Below are 18625 nucleotides of genomic sequence, written 5' to 3'. Positions count from 1 at the left end.
CAAATTTAGCATCTTTTGCAATAGTAGTAAAGAAGAGGAAACAAAGTAGATGCCCATAACCAGATGAGATGCTAAAATGGTATGGAATATTACTGTGCTGTAAAAAGTGATGAATGTGATGAATATTGAGCTGAACTGGAAACTTGTCACAACAGATGCAAAGTGAAGTAAGCAGAACCAATAAAGCAATATATACAATTGTTATAATAATGTAAACGTAAAGAACAACCACAAAACAACCAAGACTAAAGACAGAATTTAAGGTGATCAAACTTGGTCCTAGAGATGAGGAGCAGCCCTCCGACCCCTTCCTTATAGGAGTGGAAGGACAATAGCTGTGGAAGGAACAAGCACATAATGGCACTTTTTCAATGTGTTGGTTATTTTGCTGAATGTTTTTTTTCTTTAGTTGTTATAAGGGATAGCTTTTGGGGAAGAGGAAGAAGAATATATTGCAAAACATGTGATATAGAAAGAAAATATATTGCTAAAACATTTTAAAACCTTAAATTGTTATAGACATTTCAGCAATTATGAGTAAAACATTGGGTAGGGAGACTAAGTAGGCCCATTCTGGGGCTGGTGGGTGTGGGGTGGGGTTGGGGGGTTGGAATCACCTGTTGCCAGGAAATGATCTCATAATCATTTACTGAACTTGTCAGAATGTCAGACACTCTTCCCTAGTACCTATTAATCTTTTCTTATTTTTAATTGTAAATGTGTAATCAATCAAATCATTCCACCCTACTTCAAGTAAGTTATGCTCAGATACCTTCATCTGATGAGAGCAATCAATCAGAGGGATAGTCAAGGTCTAGGTATCAATCGGTCAACCATAAGCTTTAGAATAAGTGAAAAGTCCTGAATCAATTTAGAAGTTTTTTTGAAGTATTTGGATAAAGTGAAAAGATATCACTCAAGAAAGTATGCTCAGATTGCTTGAGGTACTTATTCATTCCGTGAAGGGCATGTATAAAACCAACAAGATGGTTCAGAATTGAGATTCAAGTATTAGGCAGTGAATTATTCCAGCCAAGTCCTTCAGAAAGAACAACTTGGTGGTGGAGAAGAAATAGATCCTCAGCCTCCTTCCCCTTCCCCTTTAGTTCTGAAGAGGAGCCTTCCAAGATCAAAGGACCAGGAAATATGGATTTTTATATGGATTTCTTTTGTTAGGATCCTAGCCAAGTCCCTGGGAGGGCAGTGACTGGAAGCAATATCTACGCCAGAAGCCAAGGATAGGCTGGAAGCAACAAGGAAAGGCAAATTCAAGGCTCTATAATGAACCCAGAAGAAAAGCTGCACTGTATTTAAGGGAATATCTTGAGGACTCCAGCAAAAGGACTTCCACCAGCTGTGAGTTATCCCTTTGTCAATGTGATCTCCAAGCTTAAGCCAACTTTGCCCTAGACTCAGCATCTATTACTAATCAGAGAGTATGCTATGACCTTTCCTTTCTTTTTTGGGGGGGAGGTATACCAACTCTTCTTCCCAAATCATCTTACATAGTAAAATCACCCTTTTTAAAAGCTAAATTAAGCCTGGCTAATTGATATTGAGTGGTAATTAATGAGGGAAATAGTGGGACCTCATAGCCTATACAACATTTGGAAGGGAACAGCAGAACTTGACTCTCAAGGTTAAGCCTAAAATACTCTGGAGACCTGACCTTCCAGTGGAGATGGGGTTAAGAGCCTAGATCCAGAGGATTTGCTACAAAAGACAAGACCTTGCTCTTCCTGAAGGTAATATCAGGAATAAGAAAGAATATAGGAGAAAGAGAAGTTACTTATTAGAGGAAGGGAAGGAATCCTTCCTAGCTAGCTTAAAAGGCAGCTGCCTGATCCACTCAAGTTTAAGGCAAGCCTAATCATAGACCCTCATGACATGATTTCTAGTAGACTCTCCTTTTAAACATTATAACAGACTTTAATTATAATGACTCACATTTCTATAGTATTTTAATGTTTATAAAGCAATTTTCTTACAACAACCCTATGAGGGGGCGATGCAAATATCATCATCCTCATCTGACATTTGAAGAAATTGAGGCACAGACAAATCACCAAAAGTCACGCAACTAGGGGAGGTTGTAAGGTTCATGGAAAAAAATTGACAGAAAGTCATAGATCTTGTATTAAAATTGCTGTGCCATTTACTTTGATGACTGAGCAAAACTCAGTCTCTCTAGGCCTTGGTTTCCTCATTTGTAAAATTAACAGGTTGGACTAGATGACCTCCAAGGTCCCTTCCAACTCTAAATCTACAATCATGTCAGTACCAAGGCAAACTCATTGTTCTTTTCCCTCTATCAAAATGCTTTCATCAGAGAAGATTTCTCCATGGAGCTTTCTAGACATAGATAATCTGGAGTGGGAAAGGGGAGGGAAGGATGATTTGGGCACAGAAAACAACCACTTTTCTAAACCCATCATTTGTTACATTGTGTGATCACTGCGAACTTTTGGTGTTTGGTGGAGCCTTGTCATGTTTTTGTAATACAGAAGTAATATCCCCCTCCATCCCTCCCACTTAATAGATAATGCAACTGAGAGAGTGTTTGGTTGTCAGCTTTTTTATCCCCCTTTAGCTGATTCTAGGTGCCTGGGAAATGTTAACTTTAAAACAGAGCAACTAGTTTTAAATGAAACTAAAAAACATAGAACAGCATTTTTTTTTTTTTGCCGCATTAGGTTATACAACATTCCTTTTTAATAGCTTATTTTTGCAAAAAAATAGGGAGGTCCCTAAACCACACTAGCAGTGTTCCTTTGAGTTAGAAGAAGAAGAACAAATGACCCATCTATTTTCTTTCCTTTAGATCTCTCAGCCAGCACCATATTGGTTTGGACTTTACCATCAATTATGTCACTGTGATGATGAAGTAAAACCCAATCTCTGATTTAGAGTCCTAATGTGTTTTTCAAAAGAGAGGCTCTTTTTCATTCATGCTTGGAAAGACTAAATAAATTTAGCCATGATGATGAATGGCTTGATGTGGGCAATGTCATTTCAAGACTGGCCTTGTACTGTGAGGCCCTTCCCACTTTCTTCCAAAGTCATCCAAAGACCCGTTTGCTCAATGCTACCCAAGTATCACATTTCTCAAGCACAGTAATCTGAGAATTATTGATACTTTGGGACATTTGGACATGAACACAGCTCTTGGGGAAAGGGAAATAAATATATCTAGAGGTCCCAGATGGGTCAGTATCCAGAAGAAAATTGTGGTGCCATAGAGCATGACACAAGAGAACCATCCTGTATTACACATCTTTCCTTTTTCCTTTTGTTTTAAACAACAGAAAACATTCATTCCTTTGGAGAAGTTTGTGTGCCCCTTCCCTCAAGAAAATTCAATAAATATACATATTTGTTGATGTGAAAACTATCAATGGTCTAAATACAAGAACATGAGCTAGTTCTGGAGAACTAAACTTCTAAGCATGATCTTTAGAGAGACACTAGAAGTTCTTAAACTTTTTCTGTTTTGGACCCTTTTGGCAATCCGGTTAAACCTATAGACCCCCTTCTCAGAATGACATATTTAAGTATACAAAATAAAATGCATAGGATTACAAAGGAAATAAATTACATTGACATACACACACACACACACACACACACACACACACACATATAAAGAAGGAAAATTTATGGGCACCAGATGAAGAAAAAGTGCTATAGGGGCGGCTAGGTGGCTCAGTGAATAGAGCACTGGCCCTGGAGTCAGGAGGACCTGAGTTCAAATCTGTCCTCAGACACTTAACACAAAAACTAGCTGTGTGACCTCGGGCAAGTCACTTAACCCCAATTGCCCTCCAAAAAGCAAAAAAAGCAACAACAACAAAAGAAAAAGTGCTGTAGTTGGAAAGTCAGAAGGTCTGGGTTTGAATCCTAGCTCTGTAACTTAGCAGTCATGCAACCTTTGGCAAATCATGAGTGTAAGTTTTAAAATGGATATAATGATATTTACACAAGTGAGGCCCAGTAAATACATGGTTGGTTTTGGGATGGAGGTAGGAAAATCTGGTGTGATTATCAGCAAATCACTTAGCCTCTCTCTTAGTAGCACCCTAGGAAACTCTCTGAGACCATGAGTTATAGAAGAATTGCCAGTCTGCATCCATGGAAACAAACATGAGCTACTGTTTTCACTTCGGTTAATAGCTTCGTGCTGCTGATCCTGGGATCACTGGGTAATTACCAAGACTTTGCACATCAGACATCCTTGTTCACTTACCAGTGGAGTACATCATTTACTGCCGGTAAGTTCATCAAAGAGAAAGAGATAACCAGGACATCAGAAGATGGTACAACAGAGAAGAGTCAAGACTCCAGTAGACAGTCTCTGAAGTCTGTTGAGAGGGGAGAGGAGAAGAGAGGAGAGAAAGGAAGATAACAGCTGAGGGCAGTTAATGTCTGCATTAGGGGGAGTAGGAATCTGCTAATTGCAGATCAAACACACCTGCAAATCAAAGCAAGCAGCTTCAGATCTCAGGGAAAGCCCCAGAAAGAAAAAACAAAACAGGAAATCATAATAACAAGAAAGCTTTGCTCAGGAACCTTAGCAAAAGAGCCTCATGCAGTGAAGTGCCCCAGCAAACAAGCAGTTTGCCAAAGCCTGGCTGTGAGAGCTAATAAGAGTGACAGAACTGAGGATCTCAGTTTCAGCAAGTATAGAAGGGAGACAGGAATGTTGTATTGATCTTCAGGAATTGCAAGTGACAAGTGACATTCATTAAATACAAAATGGTTTCCCTGATAGGGTGAATGGGCTGACTTTACTCTCCATCCTATTAGGGATAAACAAATAACTGGTTACATGAGAAGTGATTTAAGGAGAATTCAGAGGAAAATGAATTCCTATAGGAGACAGGAGTTTGAAGGAAGAAGAATGTGTTACAGAGATGGAAGGGGGGATAAAAAAAGACTACTGCATTCTGGGAGGTTCATTAGATTGTGAACTCCTTGAAGGCAGGAACTGTCTTTTGACCTTTAAAAATATATATATATATATATATATGGCTTAGCACAGTGCCAGACACATTGCAAGTGCTTAATAAATGCAAATGACATATTAGGTTTGAAGATCTTCCCATATACAGTGAAGTCAAACTCTCAGAGGAGAAAATAGTTTCTTTTCAAAATGGATACACATGTATCACAAATATAAAAAGTCACACAATTTTTGAAAAAAGATAATATCAAGTATTTTTCACAAATATGGGAGAAATCTTAATAAAACAAAAAAAATAAAAGAAATTATAAAAGAAAAATAGAAATTTCAAATAGATAAAATTTAAAAACTTTTATGTAAGAAAGACCAAATTAGAAAGGAAAAGGTAGAGTAGGAAAATATTGGCATCAAACATTACTGATAAAAGTTGGATAGCCAAGATATAGATGTATTTGATGCAAATATACAACACTAAGAGTTATTCCCCAATAGAAAAGTGGTCATAGAATATATAGTTTTCAAAAGAAGATTTGCAAATAAATGACCCCAAGAAAACAAGCTCCAAATTGCCGATAGAAGAAAAAGAATTGCAAATTAAAACAATTTTGAGTTTTTATCTCCATGCAAATTAATAAAGATGAAAAATGGCAGGAACAGTCAATGTTTGAAGGGGTGTACCATAAGAAGTACATTGATGGAGCTGTGAAATTCAAACATTCTCACTTTTAAGTTGTAAAGATGCAAGGAAAGTGACTAAACTTTTCATATCCTTTGACTCAGAAATTCCCCACTACTACAGGCAGCAAAGTGGTATAGTGGATAGAGAGCTGGGCCTGGAGTCAAGAAGACATAAGTTTAAATCTAGCCTCAGATATTGGTTAGCTAATCTGATCCTGGGCAAGTCATTTTTACCTGTTTCCTCTACTGTAAAATGGGGATAGTAGCACCTACCTCCCAACATTCTGGTAAAGATCAAAACAGATAATATTTGTAAAGTACTTAGGATAGTACTTGATATATAGTAGGAACTATGTAAATACTAGCTATTATTACTAATCCTTGGATATACTTTTTTATCAAATGTTAAATTTATTTCAATAGTCTCCTTTGTAGCTTTTAACTTGCTGGGCATTCAACATCACCACTATTGATGTCATCAATGACATCATGAGGACATCGGCCATCAATGTTGCAGGCCACAGACTGGGCTGTCCCAAGTATCTCTTTAATGGTTCCAGAGAGATCTCTTGCCAAGGACTGGTGCCTCATCTGTCGAGCACTGCTGACAATCTCATCAAGACTGATATTTCCATTGTGTTTAATATTTTTCTGCTTCTTTCTGTCCTGACAAGGTTCCTTTAGGGATTTAATGATCAAGGCTGAGGCAGAGGGTACAACTTCAATCTGAGCCTGTCTGTTCTGAATGGTAAGCTTCACTGTGATCCTCAGCCCTTTCCAGTCACTGGTTGCCTTGGCAATGTCATCACCAACCTTTTTGGGAGACAAACCCAAGGGACCAATTTTGGGGTCTAGAGATGATGTGGCACCAACTTCACCACCAGTGCACCTTAAAAACACGACTTTAATTTCATTTGGGTCAAACTTGGGCGGCATGGCAGCAACGAAGGTGGAGACTTGGCCTGGATGCTGCGGGGTGGCTGCCGGTGTTGGATAAACCCGGATTCGGGACGACCGAAAGAAGTTGCACCTTCACCACCATGAGCTGGAAGCCAAAAGACCCAGATATATTTTTTATATGCTTAAATGTGTACATGTTCTTTCTCCCAACAGAATGTATGCACCTTAAAGTCAGGCTGTTACAGAGTTGTCTTTGTATCACCAGTACCTAGTATACCATCTGATACATTGTAGATGGTGAATTAATGCTTGTTGATTAACTTGGTCTTCCTCTCTAATGATTTCTATGTAGATTTTCTAGCATCGCTGATTGCTATCAAGCTAACTCCCAATGAGCATAATGGTACCTAATGGTACCTTTCATTTTTTTCCATCTTCTTTACATGTCCTTTAAAAATCGAAGATCCTCAAAGAAAGGGAAAATTTACTGTACAAAAATATTTCTAGAAGCTCTTTTCATAATGTAAAGAACTGCAAACTAACGTAATGCTAATCAATTAAGGAACGGTTGAACAAGTTATTATATATGAATGTGATAGAATATTGTTGTGCTATATAGTTTCAGAGATACCTGGGATACGTTTATACACAGATGCAGAGCAAAGCAAAACTGCAAGAACAATTTTTATGATAGCACCTCTAGAAGACTCAAAAACTCTGGTCAATGCAGAGTCATTACTATTCCAAATGAATGATGAATCATGCTACCGATCTGCTGAAAGAGAGGAAATGAACTTCATATGCAGAAGAAGCCTCATATTTTTGAACACGGCCAATGTGGGAATTTGTTTACTTGACTATTTTGTTATAAGTGACTTGCTTTTCTTTTCTTTTTAACTTCAATGTAGATAAAAGATGGGGGGGGAATAAATGCTTTTTAATTCAAAAATACAATTTAAAATAATGAAAGAGCGGCATTGGGTCAGGTTAATCTAAAACTACCCATAAATGCTATGGATTTCTAAAAAGTGAAGTTTTTTTTCATTTGTTTAAGCAAATTTGGTGATAAGAGGAAGATAAAGAAGTATATAACAGTTGCTTAGAGTATATGGGACAATGATTATGGATTTCAGAGACGAAAAGGAGTTATTCAACTCATATTTTATTTTCTCTAACAAGAATAATAATCTTTAGACGGAGAATGGATCAAAACTGATTGAAAGTAAGATAGGAGATAGTAAAAGAAGACAGAGCAGCCATTAATAAGATAAAGTAACCATGGCCCATATGAACAGCATGGAGAAAGAATTCACAGATGTATTTGCTGAGGTGCTATTAGTGATTCATGAAAAACCGTGGACATGAAATTTCCCGTTTACCTGATTTTTTTTAAAAGGGAAAGAGGATCCAAACTTCTGGGAGCCAAGATGTTGAGTAAGCAGTATATTGTTGTAACTCTCCCATACTCACTTCCAAACAACCATGAAATAGAACCACAAAACAAATCCTGGAACAGCAGAACCAGCAAAAAGACACGGGGAAACGATCTTTTAGACCAAGAAACTTGGAGGATTGGCAAGAAAGGTCCTTCTCACGCAGGTGAAAGAGGAGTCCAGGACAGGAAGCATCCCAGCAAGCCAGCAGCAAACCCCAACTCAGCAAACTTGAGGGAGATCCTGAGCTCCAGTGTAGTGGAACAGATACCAGCACCAGGACCCACCAAGTTCCTTGGCATAGCCAGGGGAACTAGCAGACTCCAGCTCCAAGAACTACCACGTACTTCAGCGTAACCCTGGGAAAACAGGTAGATGCTGACCCTTTGGGTGCCAAAGCAAACAGGCAGCCACCAGCCAGCATGCTTCAGTGTAGTCCCAAGCAAACAGGCAGCCTCCAGGGGCCAGACGGCCACATGCTTCAGTGTAGCCATGGGTAAATGCAGAAACATCCCCTGGGTCTCAGCACATGCCAGACCTCATCACTAGGACCCCAGCTCAGCACCAGATAAGCTGCCAGACCTCTATAAGCCTCCTGCAGTGTAAGCTAAACCCCACCCCACACCCTCAGCCCAGTATCAGGCACAAGTGTCCCTTGGGGGCCTCAGGGCAACATCAACACAGCACCAGGTAAACATCAGAGCCTATAGCTAATAGCACAAGAAGACAGACAGTGCTCCTTCCACTCTGGGAGCAGAGCTCAAATTGAAAAGAAAGGGAAAAGGCCAAAAAAAAAAAAAAGAGATGAACAAAAAATAACAAAAGAAGAATCTAACCATAGAAAGCTATTATGGTGACAGGGAAGACCAGAACATAAACTCAGAAGAGGACAAGAGTGCCAAAGCACCTATGGGCAAAACCCCAAAGAAAAATGAGAAGTCATCTCAGGCTAGAAAGACCTCAGGGAAGAGGTTTAGAAGAAGTTTAAAAATCATATAAAAGAGGTAGAAAAAACTGGGAAAAGAAATGAGGGATGCAAGAGAATTATGAAAAAGAATCAATAACATGGAAACGTGCTTAAAAAGTTGTTGTTGTGTTTGTCCTTAGTTTTTGAAGAGGACCATGGCATCAGGGAAATGATGACATGACTTGCAGTTGACTTTGATTTGAATGAGGGAGGGCTGTGCAAGGTCACCAGCCTTACTTTCTCCTCCAGAGTCTTCTAATCTAGTGACCAGATATTCATCAGGGTGACTAGAGATGACTCAGGATACAATGGGAGACCCTGGCCCATTTAGACTAAGGCCTTTTCAGGTACTAACTTAGAGTGAGGTAATACCCATTCAGTGAATAGGCCTCTTTAAGAAGTGGGTGAAAGGATGGCCCCTTTAATTAGAAAAAAAAAAAAGAAGAAAAATCAAGCTGGGAGGGGAAGACCCTATAATGGTTATAGGATCTGAAGTTCTTCCATGCCCCTCAAACTTGCTGACATAGCAGGAAGGGGTGGGGCAAGAGGAAGCTGGAACCAACCTAGACTGAGTTCGCTGACTGGAAGCGTGGCAGCAGCAGAAGCTGCATGAACTCCTTTTTTTTTTTTTTGAGCTAACCAGAACTTCTGCTAAGGATTAAATTAATTCTGCTAAGCTAAATCCTGCTGAGGATTGCCAGGGATGGGAACTGCAGGGGCCAGAGTTTCTGGGAGTGACCTGCATGGACGCTGAGCAGTTGCTGTGAATGAGGAGAGGAGGACCTTTGCCTGAGGTAGCCTGTTCTGTTTGAAGGCTTGAGAATGTGGGTGTTTACTGCATTAACTATGTGTGTCAACTCTATAGCTACTGTGATGGCTTTGACTTTCTGGTTTTGGGACTCGGTTTTCTGGTATTTGAATAAATGTTCTAGCTTTCTCCCCCATGTAGAGAGCCTGGTATATTTTGTGATTAATAACCATAACAGCATATTTATAGTTACCATGGGCATTGTGAATATTGCATTGTTGACACAAAACCTTAAGGTGGCTGTTCCAAAGAGAAACAGTTACCATTGACATTCATTCTAAGCCAGGAGGGTCCCCCTAAAAAAGCCATTAAATGGAACTTGGGCAGGGACCTATTGTAGTCTAATCTATGAGCTTCAGAGTGAACTGGGTTTAAGAAGAATTTATCAAATGGAAAAGGAGATAAAAATACACTGAAGAAAACAATTCCTTAAAGAATATAATCAAGCAGATGGAAAAGAAAGGACAAAAACTAATTGAGGAAAACAACACCTTAAGAGTTAGAATTGGGCAAGTGGAACTAATGACTCTAGGAGACATCATGACTCAATCAAACAAATTCAATAGGATTAAAAATGGAAGAAAATGTAAAATACCTCATGGGAAAAACAACTTCCTTGGAAAATAGATCTAGGAAAAACAATATCAGAATCTTTGGACTACCTGAAAACCATAATCAAAAGGAGGACCTGGACAGCATTTTTCAAGAAATTATCAAGGAAAACTGCCATAATGTCCTGGGTCACCTCAGGAAAGATACCCTAAAATAAAAACCCCAAGAACATTACAGCCAAATTTCAGAACTATCAAGTCAAATTAAAAATACTAAAAGTGGCCAGAAAAAAATTCAAAAATCAGTGAGTCTCGATCAGGATCACACAGGACTTGGTAGCTGCAACATTAAAGGATTGGAGGTCATAGAACCTGACATTCTGGAGAGCAGAGGAGCTGGGATCCCAACCTAGAATCACTTACCTGGCAAAATTGAGCATGATGCATCAAGGGGAAAAAATGGTCATTCAACACAATAGAAGAATTTCAAGTCTTCATAAGAAGAAAGCCAGAATTAAACCAAAAATTTGACCTCCAATATCAAGACACAAGAGAAGCATAAACAGGTAAAAAGGGGAAAGAAAACAAAGGATTCAATGGAGCTAAATTGTTTACATCCCTACACAGGAAGATGATACTTTCAACTCTTAAAATTTTTATCAGTAACAGTACAGATAGAAGGAATATAATAGAGAGGGTATGGTTATAAGGTGAATTTGAGGGAATGACATAAAAAAGTTAATGGGTGAAGAAGAGGAGCATAATGGGTACAGAAGGAAGGGAGAGGTAGAATGGGGTAAAGTATCTCATGCAAAGAGGCTAGAAAGACCTATTACAATGGAGGGGAATATGGGAGGAGAATATGGGTGATAGGCATCACTTGAACCTTACTCTCATCAGTATCAGCTCAAAGATAGAATAATATACACAATCAGTTGAATATAGAAATCTATCTTACCTGACGGGGAAGTAGGAGAGAAGGAAATTAAGTGTGTGGGGGGGAGGGTGACAGAAGGAGGGGCAGATCAGAAGAAGTAGTAGACAGAAGCAAAACATTGGTGAGGTGGGAAAGGATGAAAGTAGAGAGAGGACAAACAGAAGTGAGAACAGAATGGAGGGAAATACACAGGTAGTAATTATGACTGTGAATGGGAATGGGATAAATTCTCCCATAAAATGGAAGCAGATATCAAAAACCAGAATCCTACAATATGTTGCTTATAAGAAACACATTTGAAGCAGAGAGACACAGAGAGACTAAAGCAGAATATATTACGCTTCAGTTGAAGTAAAAAAAAAAAGCAGGGTTAACAATCTTGATCTTGGACAAAGTAAAAGCAAAAATAGATCTAATTAAGAGAGATAAGGAAGCTAAATCTTGTTAAAAGGGTAACATAAACAATGAAGTAATCAGATTCAAAGAGCAAAGAATAATCTACCTGTCAGATCTATGGGAAAGGAAAGAATTCATGACAAAATAAGAGATAGCATTACAAAACTTGGAATAGATAATTTTGATCATATTAAGTTGAAAAGCTTTTGTATAAACAAAACCAATGCAACCAAGATTAGAAGGAAAGTAGAAAGCTCGGAAATAGTCTTTACAGCAAGTGTCTCTGATAAAGGCTTCATTTCTTAAATATATAGAGAATTCAGTAAAATTTATAAGAATATAAGTCATTACCCAATTGATAAATAGCCAAAGGCTATGAACAGGCAGTTTTTGGATGAAGAAATCAAAGATATCTATAGGCATATGAAGAAGTGCTCTAAAACTCTTTTGATTAGATAAAGAAAATTAAAACAATTCTGAAATACTACTCATATCAATCAGATTGATTAGTATGTAAAAAAAAGGAAACTGATAAATGTTGGAGAAGATGTGGGAAAATTTGGACACTGATGCACTGTTGGTGGAGTTGTGAACTGATCCAACCTTTCTGAAGAACAACTTGGAACTATGCCCCAACGTCAATCAAATTGTGTATGCCCTTTGATTCAGCAATAGCATTAATAGATTTGTATCACAAATAGATCATAAAAAAGAGAAAAAAACCTACATGTGCAAAAAAATGTTTATAGCAGCCCTATTTGTGGTGGCAAAATATTGGAAACTGAGGGGATGCCCCTCAATAGGGGAATGACTAGCTTATAGCTTATAGCTATGGTGTACGAATATAATGGAATACTATTATGCAATAAGAAATGATGAATGGGCAGGTTTCAGAAAAACCTGAAAAGACTTATACAAACTGATGCAAAGTGAAATGAGTAGAACCAGGAAAACATTGTACACAGTATCAGCAACATCATGTGATGATCAACTATGACTGACTCAGCTTTTCTCAATAACACATTGATCCAAGACAAGCACAAAAGGCGCATGAAGGAAAATGCTAACCACATCCAGATAAAGAACTGCTGAGCTCCGAATACAGATTGAAGTATTTTTTTCACTTTATTCTTTCTTGTGTTTTTTTCCCCTTTGATCCGTTTCTTCTTCTACAATTGTGACAAATATGGAAATGTGTTTTACATGATAACACATGTATAAGCTATTATCAAACTATCTACAATTTTCAGAAGAGGGCAGGGGAGGGAGGGAGAGAGAAAAATTTGGAACTCAAAAGCTTGTCAAAATAAATGCTAAAAATTTTCTTGATATGTAATTGGGGGAAAAATAAAATACTACTTAAAGCAAAAAACAAAAAAGGAAAGAAGCTGTATTTTTAAGCATATTCACCAAGTTTAACATTAATTCCTGATTTAAAAATGTAGAACATAATTTAAGGGATGGTTTATGATCCCTTAAATATTGAAGCAGTGATTAATCGACCACTTAGTTCCAACATGGTTTCATCAAGAATAGGACAATTGAGTTACATTTATGTCCTTCTCAGGACAGAGTCACTAGAGTAGACGAATCAAGAGAATATCACAAACATGTATAATGTTAAGAAGATATTTGAATTTTCTTTCATGTCATAACTTGAAACTTGGGTATAAGATGGAGAGAGATAAGTATGATAGTATCATTAGTTAGATTCAAAGAGGTTTCTAGTAGAAAGTCCCATAGTATATGTTATTGACCTTGTTCTGTCCAACACTATTATCAATATCTGGACAAAAGCATAGATGGCATGCTTATCAAATTTGGAGAAAACACGAAGCTCAGAGGGATAGTTATCACACTGATAACAGAATCAGAATTTAGGACAATATGTGTTGACTAGAAAAATCAGCTCAATTGAATTAGATGAAATTTAATGCATAAAAATCTCAACTTTTAAATATGAGTTCAGCTGTACAAGTTCAGGAAAGGGAAGTCATAGTTTAATAGAAGTTCATGTGAAAATGACTGGGGAGTTTTAGAGTACCCCAAGCTCAATTCAAATTCCATACCAAATTTTCATACAAACTAATTGTTTATGACCTGTGGTGGAGCCTTCTGAGCTCATATTGGTCTGATTAGCCACAGTTGGATACACTGTACATTGACCCTGACATGGTGATGTCATTTTTGTCTTCTTCAATTACAAAGTACAACAATCAAGAGATAAAAATACAACATGGCTATTATCCTTAAGTCCCTTCTGACTTTAAATCTCTGGTCCTATGATCCTAAGTACTTGAAGGGTTAGAGATTTGAAAAATGTTTGACTTAGAAAAGAGGTTTGACATCTTCCTTTGCTCCAGAGGGCAAAACTAGAGGAGTGGATGGACATTATAGAGAGGTAGATTTCAGTTGGCTTTAAAGAAAATCTTTCTAATCATTGGAGCTTTCAAAAAGAGGAATGCACTGTTACTGAAAGTAGTAAATTTCCCATTCCTGAAGGTCTACAAAGGGTATGTAAGTCACTACTTGCCAGGAACACTTTGTTTTGGTAATGGTGGTGGGGATTCTTGTTCAGGTATAGATTGGACTAGAATTAGATGGTCTCCAAGATCCCTACAGATCTGAGATTCTGTGAAATATTGTTAGTACAATCCACAATTTATGATGTTGCGCAGGAATGACTTTTGCTTTTAGGGACTCACATCAGGCAAAAATCATAATCCCTTTTCAGGATCTCTTTTTGTGAAGCCTTGCCTCTGACAAGATAAAAAGAACCCATATCTCAGTCGTAAATTCATGAGCTCTGAATCTTGTGATCTGATTGTTCATTCTGTCAATTCGTAATGAATGAATTTCATTCTCTGGAGATATTTTGAGCTCAGTTGTCAACTATTTTAAAAATGCTCAGTTTTTTTTTTTCATTGCCACAGTACTGCATTGCTTTCTCCTTTTTGCCCTATATATTCCATTTAAAATTATAGAATTTTAGAACAGGAAGAGTTCTTAGAGATCATTTAGTCCAACTCCCTTGTTTTACAGCTTTGGAAACTGAGACTGCACAAGAGGAAGTGGATGAGGATACTAAGATACATGCTGTTATTTAACCTAATCTTCCACCCCAGCTATAATATGACCAAACTGTCTTAAAGAATTGATGTGACAGAATCACCTGTCAGGACTAGATCACATGTCTTTGTCACTACCCACCATTATCTTAACTCAAGCACAGATTCCAATGAGGCTTTTCCTGATTATGACTGCCCTCCAGCCTGTCTCCCCAAATTGCCTTATTTTAAACTTTGTATATGCTTAAATGTATACACATGTTCTTTCTCCTCACAGGTTGTAAGAACCTCAAGTGTTGTTTCCATTTATTGTCCCAGTATTAGCAGTGTCTGGTAGATGGTAAATTAATGTTTGTTGATTAACTCTTCCTAATGATTTATATGTAGTTTTGCTATCATTGCTGATTGATAGCTATCAAGCTAACTCCTAAAAAGCCTAATATTAATGTTACCTGAGTGTTTATCACCTCAAAAAATAATACCACTATAAGAAAGAAAGGGACTTTGAAGTCATCAAATATATAGGCAGACCTATTTTCCTATTCAAGACAAACTAGAAACTAATCTGTATTTAAATCTCTAAAGGAGACCACTGCCCTTACTATGACATTCTAGGACTTAATGACCCTTACTTTGAAGAACTCCTTATGTCTAACCAAAACCAGTGAGTCCAGTTTTCCTTTTTCTGTTTTATATAGCAAAAAAGAACAGCCGGGAAACATGTGAGGCCACCCTTCCAGGTGTTCCTCCCACTAGTATAAAATGATGGAACAGCAAAGCCAAAAGAATAATGGCTGGATAATAAAACCGATACAAAAATTAAGCTCACTTGGAACCATATTAAGATAGATAACCCATGCCATGGAACCTTGGACTACTTACGTGACTGGCCTGTAGATCTCCTTAACACCAATGAATTGAAGTTGTTCCATAATGTCTGGAATACTTGCACATCGAGTAAGATTGATTCTTGGATAGTAGAGTAGATATGAGAGGCACATTTCACTTCTGGTGCTTAGTCCACCCTAAAAATGGAGTGATTTCAACCAAAATAGCATTAATAATACTGTTATTACCTGTGGTTGAGGAATAGGTAACACATGAAGCAATATCCTAGAGACCCTGCTAACACTGAGTATAAAGAAACTCAAAGTCAAAAGAATTACAGTTTGAGCATGATTCTGGTTTTCTGAGTTACTATTCATAATTATTAGGAATAGTGGTTATATATATTTATTAAAAAGTCAGCTTGTTATTAATTGACCTAGTCACTTTTCTAACCTATATGGCCAACCTGATTACTTCTTTTTTTTTTTTGCTTTTTTTTGGAGGGGCAATTGGGGTTAAGTGACTTGCCCAAAGTCACACATCTAGTTTTTGTGTTAAGTGTCTGAGGTCAGATTTGAACTCAGGTCCTCCTGACTCCAGGGCCGGTGCTCTATTCACTGTGCCACCTAGCCACCCCCTGATGACTTCTTTAAACAATTCCATCAATCACCTAGATTAACCTATCTCTAATGTTAATGATAACCAATTTGGCTGATTTTTTTTTATTCCATAATTATGAAAGTCAAGTTGTTGTTTTCATCTTTGGGCAACAACACAAAGTTTAACCTCAGTTAAACTCAGAGAGGGAATGGAAGAATTGTTCACCTCACCTCATCCAAGTAGCTCATCCTAACTCTAACTCTGATCTTAGGATTGGGAATCACATCATCAAGTCTAAGGTAAATTTTTCCTAGGAAGAAAGGAGAAAAAATATAATAGAGCTACCTGTAAAATTATCTTAATAACTTATAAGTAGTAATTCTATTCAGTTACAAACAAATGTGGGATAATGTGCAAGTTTTTATAAAAAAAACAAAGTGCACAGTAGGAGCTTACTATTTGTTAAATGAATGAATAAATACACCCCTTCTTTCAAATTTCTTTATATATTTACTAAAATATTAGTGAAATCAAATTTCTACCCAATTTACTCAGATTTGTTCAGAATTTCAATTAGAAAAGACAGATCTTCTTTGCTCATTTGTGCACAGAAAGTTCACTAATTTGTATTCTTCTATTATTACATGTTACTTCACATGAGGGAATATGGTTAAATGAATAGGACATTAGAATTTGACTCAGAAAGACCTGAATTTAAATTTCATTTCAAGTATTTATGAATGAGTCTATGATGTCACAGCCTCTCAGCCTCAGTTTCCATATCTGCAAACTACGTATAATTGTACCTGCCCCCCAGAGCTAGTGTGAGGATAAAATGAGATCAGTCCCTTCCAGTCATAACTTTATGATCCCAAGATCCTATGCAAAGTTAGTTATTATTGTTGCTGCTGTTTGACATGTATAGTGTTAATTTCCTCCAGCAGTGAGATAGCACATTGGTTGAGAAAATAACATTTGTAAATCTAAAAGTGAATATTTACCAATTGGCTCCCTTTTCTGTCACTCCACTATCATCAATTCACATACACTATGGGACTATATTGTTCTAAGGACCATTTGCACTTTTGTATATTTCCTAGATATTCACGGTAAATAATGAAGCATCATTCCCCTGATGGGCCTCACCATGTTAGTAAAGTGAATTCTTGAAGTATAAGACAGAGTTTGTCTTATGTGTATCTACTAGCATGCTGACACCGCCTTCAAGAACCCAAGGTCAAAATGAGTCATCAGCATAGGACATATAGAAGAAGGCTAGATTTCTTGAAGGATATCTTTGACATTGCTTAAGTGTCTGCCCTGGATATGGGGAGAATGATTCCCACCTGCCAAAAGAGGAGATTGGGTTTCCTCAAGTATACATTAGGGTGACTAGGATGGGTTTGCCTAAAGTGGGGTAGGGGGTCAGAGAGAGAGCTCTGGAGCTTTCAAAAGGACTGTTATATTTTATGGCTAAAACAATGTTAGTGCTAAAAGTGTACCTGGAAATAAGGGAGGTACTTTGGGAGGCAACAGTGGATGGAAAGACAACACTCATTCTAAAAGACCATTTCCTATTATAATAATTGTCCTCCAATAAGGAAGCATTTTCTTATATTAATTATATTTCTGCTAAATAGTAGGATATGGGGTAGCTACATGTCTCAATGCATAGAGTACAGGGCCTGGAGTCAGGAAGACCTGAGTTGAAATTCGGCCTCACACACTGTGTGACCCTGGGCAAGTCACTTAATCTTGTTTGCAGTTTCCTCATCTATAAAATGAGCTGGAAAATGAAATGGGAACTACTCCAGTATCATTGCCAAGAAAACCCCAAATGTGGTCGTGAAGAGTCGGACACGATTGAACAACAAATCGTAGGATGGTGGTAGTATGCTGCCAAAAACATTCCCAAGAATAACATTGCAAACTTACATCGTTCTTTAAGGTTTACAAAGCAGTACTCTCATGATAGCCCAGTGAGGCAGGTACTATAATTATCCTCATTTTATAGACAGACACTGAGCCCAAAAGAGGCTAAGTGACTTACCTAACTTCATACAACCAAGTGTGGCAGTTACAATTTGAACTCAGATCTATAGACTCCAGGTCTAGGCTTTTTGTTATTCCATACTGCTTCCTAGTTGAGAATTCAGTGACCAAATTATGTGAGGTTTTTCTAAAAACACTAGAATTGAAAAATTTTATATATTTTATATGAGGGAAAAGATATTTTGTCTTCCATTATGAAGTATGGAACAAGCTATTCATAGATATGATTCTCTCTCTCTTTACATTTTTTCCTCTGTGTCTCTGTCTCTCCATGCATCTCTCTGTCTCTCTCTTTCTCTCTCCCCCAACTCCCCACCCAAATCTATAGAAGTCTACTTAAGATAGTTCCCAGCTTTTAATGTCTCCAAATCTCAAACTCCCAGAATTAATGCACAGTTTAGCACCCCAGAGGTATAGCTAATTTGCTTTCTCACACAATCTAGTTAT

At 37.6% G+C, this 18625-nt stretch overlaps 1 protein-coding gene and 1 pseudogene across 1 annotated transcript in view; both read right to left on the bottom strand.

Annotated features, from left to right (window-relative positions):
- MOXD1 (monooxygenase DBH like 1) overlaps window positions 1-18625 on the bottom strand; it is a 111466-nt gene that overhangs the window by 11201 nt on the left and 81640 nt on the right. Inside the window, exon 11 of the mRNA XM_069077376.1 lies at window positions 15581-15723. Within this exon, the coding sequence (XP_068933477.1) occupies window positions 15581-15723 (143 nt within the window). The remainder of the gene's footprint in view (window positions 1-15580; window positions 15724-18625) is intronic.
- LOC138153244 (large ribosomal subunit protein uL11 pseudogene) lies at window positions 3927-15554 on the bottom strand (annotated as a pseudogene).

The sequence above is a fragment of the Petaurus breviceps genome, unplaced genomic scaffold, assembly GCF_028583685.1.
Source record: "Petaurus breviceps papuanus isolate PSGF00001 unplaced genomic scaffold, PetGlider_PUasm1.0 90977, whole genome shotgun sequence".
In the NCBI taxonomy this organism is placed as follows: Eukaryota; Metazoa; Chordata; class Mammalia; order Diprotodontia; family Petauridae; genus Petaurus; species Petaurus breviceps.
This window is presented reverse-complemented; position numbering and strand designations above follow the sequence as displayed.